This window comes from Dermacentor silvarum, chromosome 7 (assembly GCF_013339745.2).
Source record: "Dermacentor silvarum isolate Dsil-2018 chromosome 7, BIME_Dsil_1.4, whole genome shotgun sequence".
Taxonomy (NCBI): domain Eukaryota; kingdom Metazoa; phylum Arthropoda; class Arachnida; order Ixodida; family Ixodidae; genus Dermacentor; species Dermacentor silvarum.
In genome coordinates, this window is record NC_051160.1 from 92,402,993 (window position 1) to 92,418,412 (window position 15,420).

Genomic DNA, 15,420 nt, shown 5'->3' on the forward strand with positions numbered 1-15,420 from the left:
GAGTTACAATAAATAAAATATTCTTAAACAAAACCTAAGGTAAAAAGACAAACCTTAAGATAAAAGTAAGACATGTTCGCAAAGCAACACAGTGCATTTGTAATAGTACACACACGTGATACTGGACAAAACAATTATTGCATGTAGTAGAAAAATTCGCATTTGTTACAAATGTTGTGTGTCTGTAACCCATGCATTTAGAAAACTTTTGACATGGTTTTCTTTATAATTCACAGGCTTTCTCTCTTCAGTAGAAAAAATAAACAAGCGATGAATAGCTTGCAGGAAACACCTCATTCTGACCTCCCTTACAATTTCTACAACTCCCCTAGTTAACATTTCAACAATTAAAACACCAAATAAAAGTTACCCTAATACCTTTTCACAAAAATTTACTGCCAGTTTCTCAACTAGAGTTCCCTTCAAACCACATACACTTGGTTTTCTTAGCGTATAGTGATCCATGTTTTTTAAAGCTTTGTGTATGACAGCTGGCACACCCTGTATATTAAGGAATGTGTTGTTACAACTTATTCTGTTAGTACTATGCTCCCCCTCAGCTACATTTTTTTAGTTAATGTTTTCTACATCATATTGCCCATCTCTCCAATAGCTTCTTCCATGGAGCTGTGGTACACACAAATAAAAATAAAAGACAGCTCGGTTCGTCCACCGAAGCTTTCACTCTCGAAACAGATGGCTTGAGCTTGTGTACTGATATGTGCTTCTCAGTCGCTGCTGCTGGCAGGAAGTCCAAGAACAAGGGTGTGTGGGCTTTCGTTTGAATTTTCAGCTGCTTTCACGGGGTACAGTGGTGTAATAACTTGCCGAAATTATTGTCCCTGTGCGATCTACACACCACGCTCATCTGTTTGCAATGCTCAAGGAGCCTCCTAAAGTTTCCCTTGTAAGCCAACCAGAAATCGGATTGACCTTTCACATTTTGCTCGGCTAAAAGTTAACCAATGCGATGAATTTCCAAAAAGCACTGAATAAACAAAAGGGATGAAATTATTTTCTTCGACGAATTTCCTTTCCGTGCTTCTTTGTCTACATATAAAAGCAACAAAATTTTCAGCCTTAGATTACAAAATGCTCCTATTCGAACACCCTAAAAATCATGTGCTGTACAGATAATCTGAAAAAAACTTCACACATGGGCAAAGTTTGCACACTTCTCAGCTCACTTTGCCTAGAGCGATGGCCATGGCAGCAAGCCCGATGAGGCCTCCCTTGCGGCTATTGGGATTGTGTGCCAGGGTGAAGTCCTGGCCGAGGAGCTTGAGCAGCTTGCGGATCTGCATCACGTTGTCCTTGCTCATGAAGTCCTTGACCATCCTGCACGAGGAATCAATATTGTTCCACAACTGTGTTACTCCTGAACATCGAAAGAAGGCCATCAGGCACCCTTTTGTGGTCATAGACTAGCATCAACTAGACCCGACGACACCATGTGCATGCAGTTGACCTACATCACGGGAGACTAAATTTTGATGCATGGCTTGATGGTCCCCCCACTGAGCCCTACGGTTGCCGAAACCAGCCCGCGTTTGTATAAAAACATGATTACACATGCTCTTCTCGCCATAAAAAAAGATTGCAAAATGTGTGGGACTTCTCTGTTGGTGTTGATTACATCAACAAATGAAATTATCTTTGCAGCAAGATTGGAGAAGATTACCTATGGACACCTGCACTCGCATTGTTATTTTTTTCACGATTGTTTCCATGTTACTATGTATATAACTCAAACTCACCATTGAAAATTTAGTTGGTAATCAAGTAATATGTCATATTTGTGTTTTTTTTTCGTTTTTTTTTTTTTCATTGTGTACAGTTTGTTAGGACTATAAGTTAGCTCATGGCCATCTTGGAATGCTCATTCCTCCTATACACACATGTAAGAGTATTTTTTATTCAGGAATGCTCAGTGTCTAACACAGAATTCAGTTAGCAGTCCAGAAATGAGTCTTACTTTTTTGGAGTCCTGCCTTGTCTATACAGCCTGCTGGATTAAGAAAAGTGTTTTTGTTCTTGAGACTACTCGTGGAAAGATGCGCTATGAGCCCTGCTGTGAAAAGTGCATCTTGCTCTCACTTTGTCCTCATGACGATGATGATGATGATCAATGGAGTTTTATGACGCAAGGGCCAGGGAAGGCCAAAGAGCGGCAAAAAGATGATACGATGTAGTCGATGGTGTGGTCAATGACAAAGGGTATATGTGACACGGCTGTATAGTTACTTTCGCTGTAAAGTGTGTAAAATATATACCTAAACCAGATGATAGCAATGATACATAAGGAGTAAGTACTATGTTGGACGAAAATATAAGCTACCAAGAGGTGGTATACTAAAATGTGTCACTGTCAGTAGCACCCCTGAAGAATACTAAAAGGTGGCTGGAGAATACTGAAAGATGGCTGGAATATCGATGACATCAAGATACTGGGAACACATAAAATGAAAGGGCATTACATTTTAGGGCAATAACTTACTCCAGGATTTGATAGGTCGTTAACAAGAACCCCGTATCATAAGTGGCGAAATGCAACACAACAGAAAGCTAAAAATTGTAAGCTTGGACAGGATGCACAATGTCGTGTCCATCCAACTTGAGGACACCAGCCACATTTAGGTTTCACACTTAATGTGGAGCGCTCAAATACCATGTTATCAGAGGCTTTAATTTTGCAACTTAAAAATGTGCCCCAGAGTGAATATTACAAAAGTATTGCATCATACAAACTTTACCAAGTGTATTAAATAAACAAAAAACAGTATGGGGGTTCTATACTATGTCTGTTTTCATTGGTCTCTGAAACTACTGTTGTCAGAATATCTCTCAAAGAATGCTTTCTCGCAAATATTTCTGTCAGCACGCTATATTAAAGAGCTACAAGTGCTTACGCAATACCCTCCTCCATCTGAAGCTGCAGCATTCCCCTTCAACTTCTATTCCGTGCGGCCAAGGCTATGTCATGCCTCCTTGGGCTCAATATCGTGCGGTGAAGTGAGCGTCGTCGACTTCTGGTTGACTTGAATTGAGCATGCTCCCTCGCCTCTTACCGACGCATTTTGTCTCATTCATCATTAGCCTATTTTTATGCCCACTGCAGGACAAAGGACATATAGGTCATTGGCGAGGTCTCAGCAAGATATCGTGCTGTTTGTGAGCACCTATTTTCTAGAAGTTTCTGTCAAACTGCTAAGCATTACAAATTATAGTTGGCATGCGATCTCCAATAACCCATCTGGCGCCAGCTTATTGCTTCTTGTGCCTGCAAATTTCTTATTTTCATCAAACCACCTACTTTCACGCTATTCTTGACTACGCTTCCGTTCCCTTGGGACCCATTCTGTAACTCTAATAGACAAACGGTTATCTGCCCTACAAACTACATGGCCTGCCCAGCTTCATTTTTTTTCTCTTAACGTCAACTAGAATATTAGCTACCCCTGTTCACTCTCTAACCCACACCACTACCTACCTGTCTCCTAACGTTATCTGTAAAATTTTTTATTGCACCGCTCATTGTGAGCTCCTAAATGTCTTCTCAAGTTTCTTTGTTAACCTCCTCGTTACTGCCCCGTATGTTAGTACAGGTACAAGGCGATGATTGTACACTTGTCTTTTCAAGGATAGCAGTAAGCTTCCTGTCACGAATTTGGTAATGCCTGCCGTATGCACTCCAACCCATTTTGATTCTTCTGTAAATTTCCATCTCATGGCATTTCCATTGATGACTGGCAGTCAGCCTCTAGAATCTGTGCAAGAGTAGGTTTATCAAGGTCAATTACTTACAGGGTACCCTGATCATGAGAAGAAAGAATGTCTTTTGTTATTATTGGTGGTGGGAATGCCCTCAAAATAAAGTTTATGTGCAATACTCACATTTTCTACAGCGTGCAGTCACCACCGTTTACTCCCTGCACATTAGCAATCATGTTTCTGCCAGCCGAAGGAGCCATTTTCTCCACCTATATTCATTCAAGGTAACTCCTCTACGTCCCACCAGCGGCCGTTGCCACTGTATTATGTATCAATGAATTTTATTGAATTTTTTGTCACTCCTCACCTTCGTATGTGCCACGCCACAAAGCTTCCATAAAGCCCAGCCTTTCGGAGCAAACTTTTTATTTTCTGCCATTCCTTCCTTCAAACATGCGTACCTACATATGCATGTGTACAGACAACAGCTGTAGCTGACGATTCACATTCTCAGGTGGAAGTGTGCCAGTAGTTTGAAGAAATGTCTAAACTTATCTGTGTTTTTATTTTTATAGGTACCGAAATTACTACGCATACATATGCTATTATAAAGAAGCTTAACGCAGTGGCATGTTTCATGTAATCTTACGGAATCAAGTGGGAAGCCAGTCCAACCGCTCATCCATTCTATATAAAATGGGCAGACATAGTTGGGAATGTGGGAAGCGATGTTGCTGTGATCTGTAATCATGCACATGTTTAAAGCCTAATAATAAATTACATGGTTTACATAGGGCACCTACAATCGGCCATTCATGATCACAAGGACCTACTCTATTGACTTGGTGTACAAAACTGCCAAGACTGTTTCTGGGTTCCTTTAAGTAGATTCCTTATGTACTCCTTTACGCTTACTTTTAGTTGATCCTGCTTATAGTTTACAATATGCTCATGCTGTGCTACTGTCTCAAGAAAATTAAAGCAGGCTGGCATTCTCCAGTCACTGGAGTTTGAGAATGTGGAGTTTATAAATGGCACTGTGAATCTGGTCTTGCTAGAAAATGAGCCAACAAAAACCTTTTCTTAGAATAAGTTATAATTGGAGTTATTTGCCAGCCTTCAGTGGCTCTAGGTGTCTGTGGATGTTGCGACAGGTGTAACTCCCGTGTTAAGATGCATGATAAAAATCGGGCCCCTCGGTTCCCTTTCTTCTCGTTCATTACATAACGAGGGCTCGAATCCGGCAACATTGATGCCTTCAGGTAGCATATGTGGGTTTATTGACCAGTTGCCATCACCCAAAAAGATCACGTGCTTGTGACGCCTACGGCAGTAAGGATGTTCCACATTCGCCCCTAGGTTTGTGAGTGGTGGCGCTGGCTAACACTCCCAGGGTTAGTTCTAGCTGTAAAACATAAATACCCCAGAAAGTGGATGGGAAAACGGCTCCGCGGTAGCTCAATGGTGAGAGTATCGCACGTGTAATGCGAAGACGTGGGTTCGTTTCCCACCTGCGGACAGTTGTTTTTTCATCCGTTTTCAATTGCATTAATTTATCATTTCTTTAATTCCATTAGTAAGTACAAGTAATTTCCCCTATGTTGTCCTTGGTGTCATTGTTTGTTGGCTTCTTATGATATGATACTTTAATTGTAGTATTAGAAACACTATATATATACTGATACAAGTTTTGCCCCCTGTGTCGCGATTGATACAAGATGCACCCAAATTGTATCTTAGGATAGTATCTAAGATACATTTATCTTCGATGCTGCTAAGCCCTGTCAAGGGCTGCGTTCAAAAGGCGTGGGTGGGTTTAACGAGTTCGAGAATGTGCAGCATCATCTTGGATGCCTCGCGTCTTCCACGAAGCAGCGAGAGGTTCTCCCAAGACATCGGAAGAATTCGCGTGAAAGCGTCGTGATTGTAGTCAGTGAACTGCGGTTGGCAGCAAACCGTAGCGTATCAAACTGTACACCACACTGATGACAGCCGGGGAGCCTAGAACGTGAGTGTAATGCCCGGAAGAAACCCACGCAGAGTCAATTTTGCGCTTAGCGACAGTGCTCGTTCGCAAACACAGTAGTGACTTTAATCAGCCTAACTGCTGCAATCAATTACGCGATAGCACAGCGACAGAGCTGGTTCTTCCCGGTCTGTTGAACTTTGGAATGTATTATCAATACGATGCCATTGTCACACATCGATTTCGCGGTAAGGTGCCTGGCTACAAAAACTAAAGAACCATATTGTGCCTCATTCGGTTTCTCCCCAATAAGATTCACTAAGTAACCATCGCGCGAGTTTTCTTTTTGAGTGCGCAGTGAGCTACTGTGATCGAGGGTGTTTGGGCAACATGATCAAACCACACTCCTGACTCACTGATGATAGGCAAAACAGACTTGCGACTTCCATACTACGGCTGTGCTCTCCTTACCTCCTGACATCAAATAACATCGAAAGAAACCGCTGCCTGAAGAAGCTAAACGTGAACCACTGACGCGCCCGGCGAGCAACTCCCATGTTTCTACCGCGCTCGAAACTCACTTCTCAATTTCCAGCGCTGCTGTCTTGCGCTTCTCGTACAGCTTGTCGTTCAAGGCCCTCACACAGGCCGCGCTCAGCGGTGCAAAGTCTTTTTCTGTCAAGTTAGCCATCACGAATGAAACTGGGGAGCGATGCTGGCGATGCTCACGCGCGTTCCATAGGAGCCATGACACCCACGAGCCATTCCGAAAGTCCAGAGCCGGATTGACTTGGATTTTTTTTTACTCTAGCTTCAAACATTAGTAAAACATGGTAAAACAGGTGAGGAGGTATTACAAAACTCTAAATTTTTTTATTATGCGTTGTTCAACTTCATTGCGAAAAAATTCTGCTTGGCATGCATGGCTTCCGAGATTTCAGTGTTGCGCTGTTGCACAGCGCGTCGTGCGCAAATCTTGAAGGCTGTGTTTTAGGCATCCTCGCACTTAATGAGACAAGCAGAACATGCTGCACTAAATGTGCAGTGAATGTAGAGTTCCTTCTATTGAATTTAATTTAAAATGCCACAGGTGAAATTACAAAATATGGTGGCCATGGTGTATTTTTAGCTTAAGTTCGTTTCTGGCGCATAGGTAGAAACAGGGCCTCCAAGACTTGTTTTTATCATTGTAGGGAAGACGTTGTTCAGGGGAGTGTTATGACAGCAGGAGCTGTATTTAAGAGTTGAAATTAGAGTTACTGTCCGTATGACTCCCTTTTAAGGAAGCCAATACCGTAGCTCTTATTGAAATGTTCATCTTGAAGTGAAAGCTTGGAAACTGATTCGCGTCCCTATTATGGTCATCGCATATAAAATCAACGCCAACGTGTAGCAACAGGCCCCTGTACGTGGTCTGTAGCTCCTCGCTGGCCGCGCTGTTCGGTTTCGGCAGGTGTCTGTGCGCACGGAAGGAGCTTATCTTGAGGCTAACAGGAAATAATGAGGATGATATGAACACTCAGGTCGCTTATGCTCTGAAAAGAGCTCGGCGTGCCTCGCGTTTGATAACATATATGGTATAACGAGCAGTGGGTCGAACCGAAATTTTTTAATGCGCTTAATTAGCATTCTTTGCACGGCAACTTCACGCACCTTCCGGTATGATGTTCATTACTAACCTCTTTCGCGCCATCTTGGGTCACTGCTGGTGTGCGATTGAATATAGACAACTTGGGCGAATTCACTATGGATGCATTCTTGGCCAATTCCACAGAATGGGTGCGTGCTACTGGGAAGGTGCTCGGAAAGGCAAGCAGAACAACTGAGGCAAGAAACGAATTCGGCAACAGAAAATTGAAGAAGTCAACTACAGAGAAGTGAAAAAGTCAGCATCAAAAGCAACCGAGTGTGTAGAAAGATGAGTGAACAGAACGGGACCAGAGCGTGCATTGAGCGAGGAGCGTTGAGCCACGTGTAAGAAAAGTGATCCAGGGAAAACACGGAGAATGCGGGAGATGGAAATTCAAGACGATGAGCAACACGAGAACGATGAGCGACACGGTAGAGGAATTTGAGGCAGCGCCGTGGTGTTAGCCGGTTGACGTGTCATTGTATGGTTCCTCTTTTCGTGGTAAGAGGGTGGACGACTGGGAGGGAGTGGTATCTGCTCCGCTGGAGGTCAGTGAATTATCGTGGCTCTGAAAGAGAGATTAAAAGTAGCGGCAGAAAAATGGTGCTCTTGGAAAAAGAAAAAAAGGGGAAAAATATATAAATAAAAGAACGAAAGGAATGATTGAAAGGAAAGGGAGGATGGAATATTATTGACAACCCAATAAAAAAAAAAACTAAGCAACTCAATGAAAAATAACTATAGTCTGAAGTTTAGCATAGCACATAGATTCTAAAGCTCCCTTTCAAACGTTCGTGTGTATTGATTGCAATGTCAGGAACTTATGGATGAGGTATGATTCTCTATATTTTCAGTCTCGCGCAGAACGGAAATTTCACTGTAGTATGTAGAGTTTCAGTTTATCAAACTTATGACCTGGTTGGTTGAAATGCTCGGCGACGAATTTGGGAAGCTTTTTAGCTGTGTCTGTGCGAAGTCCGTTTAATCTGGCGTTAATTGATTGTCACGTTTCGCCGATATATTGTTTCTTGCAGAAGGAACACTCAAGTATATCAGGAAGATGTGGATGTAAATCCGTGTCGACGTATACCCACTCATGGGAGATTGGCCAAGAACCGGGTAGGTCGAAATAAAATGTCGCAACAGAAAATTGAATAAGTTGGCTACGAATAACTGAAGAATTTGGCAATACAGTGTGTCGGTTTATTGCTTCAACGCTAATCCGATTAATGTCGGCATTCACTGCGAAATAGGTCCTGTCGCAATATTTTTATTTTTTTTCAGGTTCGGATTGCGTTCGCCCTTTTGGGTTCAGGTTCAGCTCGGCGGAGTGCCATAAACAACGTTAGGAAACGATGTGCAGCTTCGATTCTTAATCGGTTTATTCGGGTTCAACGGAAGTTCGAAGAAAAAAAAAAGAACATTCGCTTAACTGCCTCCGGTTTCTGTAAAAAGTCGGATGCTTTTGGAACAACATAAGTTCCATTGCGTATTAGCTGTGTAAAACAACTGCAGACAGTTTTATCTTGCACGGGCATGAGCTTAAAAACAAAACAAAAAAAAGATATCACAAAAATAATACGCGCCATGCACAGTCGTATATCGATGTCAAAATTTGTACATTAAGCGGGCTTCGGTCATGGCACCCTGAGCGGCTATGCACAGGCTGTCAGATCCGTCTGCTGCCAACCGCCTCGTGCATGGATGTATATAGTTCTTCGCTACTCTGAGTCTGCGTTGCAAATAATCGCATGCACGAATCGCATGGCAAGACCCTTATTACAATTTCACCTTAGACATTGCACAGCAACGGAGCCACGCGCTTAAATCCCAGTGGCTACTTTGGCACTGCGACCTGTAAGGTGATGCACTTGCGGACGTCGAGGCAAAAGCTGCCTTGCATGAAGTCCGCATTGTTTTTTCAAGGCCTGATAGAAAGATATATGCTTGCAGGGGCGGATACAGGTTATTTCTGAGGGGGGGGGGGGGGGGTCAGCTTCTGCCAATGATGATGATGATGATTATGATGATGATGGAAGTAGCCTTTCTTATTTACCAAAATTTACCGTTTTTCCTCACGATAAACCCGCGTTTTATACGGCTAAAGCAACACCTGTAGCCCTCCGTGGTGGCTCAGTCCGCTCAGGCGTTGAGCAGGAGATCGCGGGATCAAATACCGGCCGCGGCGGCCCCATTTCGATGGAGACGAAATGCAAAAACGCCTGTGTTCTTGCGTTGTAGTGCAGGTTAAATTTTGACCCAAGTGGTCAAAATTAATCCGGAGCCTTCCACTACGGCGTGCCTCATAATCAGAACTGGTTTTGGCGCGTAAAACTCCAGAAAGATGAAGAAGCCCTATAGCGAAGCCAGGTATCGGTTTCTCCGAGCTTATAGGAAAAGGACGTTACCCAATTCAGCCATGTGCTTGGCGGCTGCGCCTGATAATACAGGGTGTTCAAAACTAAGCTTTATGGTTTTCTTAAAGTTAGGCACTGGGAGGCACGCGAAGACCACCTGTGCAAATAAGTTATGTGGCTAGGGGGGCACAAAGTGAGATGATAATTATCGCTGTGAGCAGCCCAATTAACTAAAATTTAACAATTATTTTTTGTTGACTGCAGTGAGTGGGTATGTTTGTATTGAAAACTTAGAGACAGTCGAGTTTCTACACAGTATCAGTCGGAAGAATTATTCTAGCGTGTCCGTGCTTCGAGATATCAGACTCCAAATTTCATTTGTCGTACTGCGCAGAATAATCGAGAATAAAGACGCGACAATTCTCATGAATTCCCGTGAATGATCATGAAGCTCAGGGACCACTTCTGTGGAGGGATGGCGGTGCCATCTTCTCTTTTGACTCGTGGTGGTGTGTTGACTAGAGGAACGTTCTTGAATACGGGCGTAACGGTCCGCTCCAACGCAGCAACCACTACGCTGGTTGTTTACGATATGCGAATCACCTCGTATGAAGACTCACGACGCCACCTACAAGAATAACTACGTGGCGTAGTAGGCGAGAGCGCGAGCCAGCGTCTTCATGTTTTGTTTCCCACGCGACGTCATCCTTTTACACAAGGCGCGCATCTGCTCCCGTTTCTCTACCACGCGACGCCATCCTAGGCCCGCGCGCGGGCGTTGGCCGCTGTACGTCACGCTCCCCCACTTCGCAGCCGCGGCTCGAGGCTTCGCCCCGCTCCGCGAGAACGCCCACTCAGATAAATGGATCCGGTGGGCTTGAGCCTCCTATGCTTAATGTACGACAATAAAACTGCGAAGTTACAATGAAAAACTTGTAGCGTACGAACGGTAGTGTGCTCGTACTGGATATTGTCAAAGTGTAACTGTGATCACAATGAGTGCTACAGTTAAAAAAAGTTGCCTATGCGTAGTTCTTAGTTTAGCTGTTAGTTGTTACTATTTATATATGAACACTTCAGCGAGAGATCTCTTTCATTAAGCAGGTTGGTCGCGGAACCGATGACAGCCAATGAGGCAACCGTTGACACCCGAAGGGGAAACTAAGTTAATCAGGCTCGAAGGCGCTCGAGCGGACCTTCGGCGTGTTAGGCAAAAGGGACGTCCCCTCGTTCATTCGACACCACCGAAGGGACGAGTAAGGCACGGCTCCAAGGAGTTCATGAGAAAAAATAACTACGGCAACTTCGCGACACCGCACTCCTACGGAATACAACTAAGCTTGTGAGCGAGCTAGCTTTAGTTCTACATGGCTGATACCATTGGTGCTCGCGAAAAATACTTTTGAAGAATGCTGGTGGCCATATTTTTTTTTTTTGCGACAGGGCCATCCCCCTGTCAGCGAGGGGGACGATGCAGAAATCTGAGGGGGGGGGGGGGGGGTCATGATGATCAGAGCAGTACGTCCAGATTGTGCCTACTGCTGCTGTGTACCAGGGACAAGAGCACATATTTCGTGCCTACCGAGCGTACATGCAGAAGCGACACATTTTATACTCTTCTCTGCCAACCATGCACGCCAAACCATTATCGGATGACATCCTTAGAACAGCGTTTGCCTGAGCTCGTTTGTTGCACATAACACAAATGGTTTCCTGCAGAACGTACTGACACGGAGAGAAAGGGACGTGTCATGAAAAGCCTCATGAAAAGTGTGGGAAACCAGTAATAAACACTCAGTTGCTAGTCGAGCGTGTGTCGTCGCCCCTTTCTGTCCGTGTCAGTACGTTCTGCTGGAAACCCTTCGTGCTATGGACACCGTTAGGTCGATCCAAAATGAGTACGCATAATAGTACATGCCATGATACAATTTCCGCAGAAGACAGGATTGCGCTGGAAACTTTTATGCTGCTGTACGTGTTAAACACCAGTGTTTATCGGACCACTATTAGTATTTACGTCCTCCATCCCTCTCGCATTCCCCCTCGTTCCTTCCCCAGCGCCGAGTATACAGGTTGGAGCTCGAAAGCTAAAGTCGAGATATGTGCATCTCTCTCTCTTGACTACAAGTAGTATATATCCTCCACGATGATGCTTTGTCGGCGACGCTTCGCCTAGATTTAGTAAGCGAATAAGATCTCGGTAGCGAGCCACACGACTGTTCCCGACGTAATACTCCGTGCGCTGCAACAATACGGCGCAAGAGACGTCTGCTAACTGTCAGCGCAACAGCCTGCACGGTCGAAGACTGTCGCCAAAAAAACGACCCTTGGCTCAGCTGAACCTGTGGTCGAACCGGTTCGGAGCTGTTTGTCCATAAAGTTCCAGTTTCGGTTCGGTTGACATATGGGTCAGGTTCAGTTCTGGTGCAGCTGCAAATAACCTTTCAACTCCAATTTGACACCCTGATAAAGAGACGTATTTTTGTAAGGCCGGCAGATGAATTCATTACTCGATTGAACGGAATTGCTTTGAGTTAGAATTTGTAGTGTTCTTTTATATCCCGCTTTATTTGGCTTATGGTGACTGGATTACAAAATTTCCCTGCTATATTTGTGACGACCGGCAAAGCGACGTATCACATGATGTGGATGACTCCACTACACAATTAGTTTTTTTTTACTTTGTCCGACGAAATGCATGGGCGTTCCAGTTGACATTTTGAGGAAAGCGCTGTTTTAGGCATTGAAGCACAAAGATAACTTGAACGCCCATGCATTTCGTCGGACACTTGGAAAATTAATATCTCGAAACTGGTTCAGTCCTGATAAGTCGTTCCAATTGAGTGGATACGCCTAGCGAACTCAGAGGCTATAATTTGTGGATTGAAAGATATGCCGTAAAACATTAATTTAAAAGTTAATTAGCCTAATTATGGTAATTATTCAATTAGGCGTTTTAATTTCTCGTGGAAGTAATGGCCACCTCATCGAGTAGTTTAGATCAAGGAATATAATTGTGCTATATGCCACAGGCAATTTTTAAAAATTTGGTGCAGCTAAAATGAAACACCCTGTATATCCACAAACCTATTCGCCAAGATACCGATTGGCCCAATAGCAGCAGTCACGCTGAACCCGGGAAGGTAGGCAAGGAAGCTTTTAGCGCTGGGAGAAAGCATTGTAGGGAGCTGGGAAAGCCCTGCTGCGCAGACAGTTATAATTGGGTGTGGTAAATAATATATATATATTGCAATACTGACGAGCACCTGCCCATCTGTGTCCGTTGCCGCGGCTCTCCTGGGGTGCAGACGCTCCGCCGCCTATCGAGTTCACTGGTGCGCACTTTGAGATAATCTTCTTGATTTTTTTGTTTTGTGCTTAATTACCTCCTCTATCAGATTGCGTCCTCGGAAGTTGAGTACTGAAACGCAGCACTTCGGATAGAGAACACAAAGAAAGCCCTGCAGCATCCACGGCGACGCGTGCATTGCAAGCGGACGGTGCGGTCAACCGGGGGGCTCTACTCCTACAGCAACAAGAGCCTCGAAAAAAAAAAAAGAAATGAGACAGGCCATGCCAAGCGTCTGATCCGAAGGCCGCATCATAGTTTTCCCTGCTTCGAAGTATTTGTTGTTCTTGTGCAATCCTTGTTTAGTTTTTTTTTTCTCGTAAGAAGGAAAGCACAGTGGTTGCGTGCACAGTGATTAATTGCGACACCCGCGAATGGTCAATCAAGGCCAGCGGTGACGCGTACACTTTCCCTCGCCGCTTGTTTTCACCTGAGAATGTTTACCCGCCTTCTGGAATGCTTGCACTGCAAACGGCCGCTATATTAAAGTGGCGTAACCAGTATGACCAGGAGTGGCTCAGCGATACACGCAAAGAGTCGGGACGATCGAGCTGCGAACATGGTGCAGGATCAAGCCGCTGTTGGTTTTCTTCTGCTCGTAGCGTGGCTGACAGGCAAGATTCTTTTTTTTTTTCGATATGGCCTAAATTAGAAAAAAAAATTCTGGGTTTTAGGTGCCAAAACCGCGATCTCATTACGAGGCACGCCGTAGTGTGGGACTCGGGATTAATTTTCACCATCTGGGGTTCTTCAACGGGCCCCCAATGCACGGTATACGCGTGCGTTTTTTGCATTCCGCCCCCCAACGGAATGCGGGCCGGGATTCGAACCCGCGCCCTCGGGCTTAGCAGCGCAACGTCGAAGCCACTACGCCACCACGGCGAGAGATATGACGTGTTGTCCGACTCGAGCTCACAAAAACGAAATCGAATGTTACGGGCTTTTCGTGAAAAGTACTGTAGGCAAAAGTAAAAACAAAACAAAAATAAAATCAAGTGTCGACAAGCTGATAGAAATGTTTGCATGGCTGAAATTTATTTATTGAACGGCTTTGTTAAAAATTTGGTTGAGCTTTAAAATTTTTATTCTGTGTGTTATTGTCGCACGTGACTTCTTCCTTAGGAATGCTAATTAGTAGCCTGCGAACAACCAAACAATGCGTACAAGTGTAGCTGACAGCAATAAAACGTGTACAAATACTTAAAAAATTGAGGAAGGTTTGAAGAATTAGGAATGAGTTGGCTCGCGAGGATTCCGTTGTCTACTATACAAGAAGGTTACTTTTTTTTTCAGTGTATACAAATCTTATTATAAGAAAGGTATGAGCGCAGCGAACGTGGCGTTTTTGAAGACGAGTTCCTATAGGCGAGGCGGTCTTACTTTGCCGCTATAATAATGCGAGGGTCAGAATACTAATTAACAAAAATATTAAGTATTTAATTTGTGCCTTAAGAGCCGTTGATTAAGTGGCGAATTGAAGGGCAGTCGCATTTTAATGCACGCCAATTTTTTAGATCCTGAAAGTTGCACCTAATTCGCGATATTTGAAATCGGATTTCAACGGTAAATCCAGGCATTGTCGAAACCGAGTGCCGCGGGGACACAGAAAAAGCGACCCCGCCATGCCCGCACCAGTTTAACGTCTATCAGGTTCCGACTGGTCTGCAGTGTGGTCAGATGATTTGGCAGGCGAGTCGTCGATGCAGCATCACCTCTGGGAGCTGCATCGTCCAGTTTTCCCGAGGGAGTTGTTCGATCGGCGACGTAGGGCGGCGGAATTGGGGCGAGCGAGATGATTGGCGACGAGACAACGGCGAACGGGACTGGTGACCACGTGGGGATGGTGAACGACGATATGGCATGGAGGGAGCGTCGATCGTCACCGGTGGTTTGGGGAGGCTCGTGGTAGGGCTGAAATGGGCGATGATCCATGTCAGGGCGACGGCTGTATCCATAGGGCGCCTGATACCAATACCACCGGCTGTTACAATGGCGGGCCACGTGTCCAATACGACGGCAGTTGAAGCATATGGGACGGTCATTAGCAGTCCTCCACTGGGCTGGGTTGCGAGTACGGAACGGTGGCCTTTGACCTTGGGCATGCGTAAGTGAGGGACGGCGGTCGATCGGCTGGGAAGGAGCTGCGGCGCACACAGAGTCCCGAACAGCATTGGAGAGCTCCTGATGAACGATAGCTTGGACTAGTGGCACCATCTGGGAGCTATGGTCATAGGTATACGGCCGCACGTAGAAGCAGGAGCCACAGCGTCAAGTTCACGTCGGATGATCTTCTTCACGTGTGCTACGGTGAGCGGCGCTGACGGCTCAGGCATGTCTTCGAACGACCACGTTGCTGCCGTGTTCGGAAGTCGAGCGAAATTATGGGCAATGCGTCGACTTTTGGCGG

At 44.9% G+C, this 15,420-nt stretch overlaps 1 protein-coding gene and 1 non-coding gene across 2 annotated transcripts in view; one reads left to right on the forward strand and one right to left on the reverse strand.

Moving 5' to 3' along the window:
- The window catches only part of LOC119458273 (protein VAC14 homolog), an 83,901-nt gene extending 77,465 nt beyond the window's left edge, over nt 1–6,436 (reverse strand). Inside the window, exons 1-2 of the mRNA XM_037720109.2 lie at nt 6,259–6,436; nt 1,188–1,338 (exon numbers count right to left, since the gene is read on the reverse strand). Of these exons, the coding sequence (XP_037576037.1) occupies nt 1,188–1,338; nt 6,259–6,368 (261 nt within the window). The 5' untranslated portion in view covers nt 6,369–6,436. The remainder of the gene's footprint in view (nt 1–1,187; nt 1,339–6,258) is intronic.
- On the forward strand, nt 5,159–5,230 carry Trnat-ugu (transfer RNA threonine (anticodon UGU)). The gene has a single exon. It is a non-coding gene; the product is annotated as a tRNA-Thr (tRNA).
- Nucleotides 6,437–15,420: the final 8,984 nt, after the last annotated feature.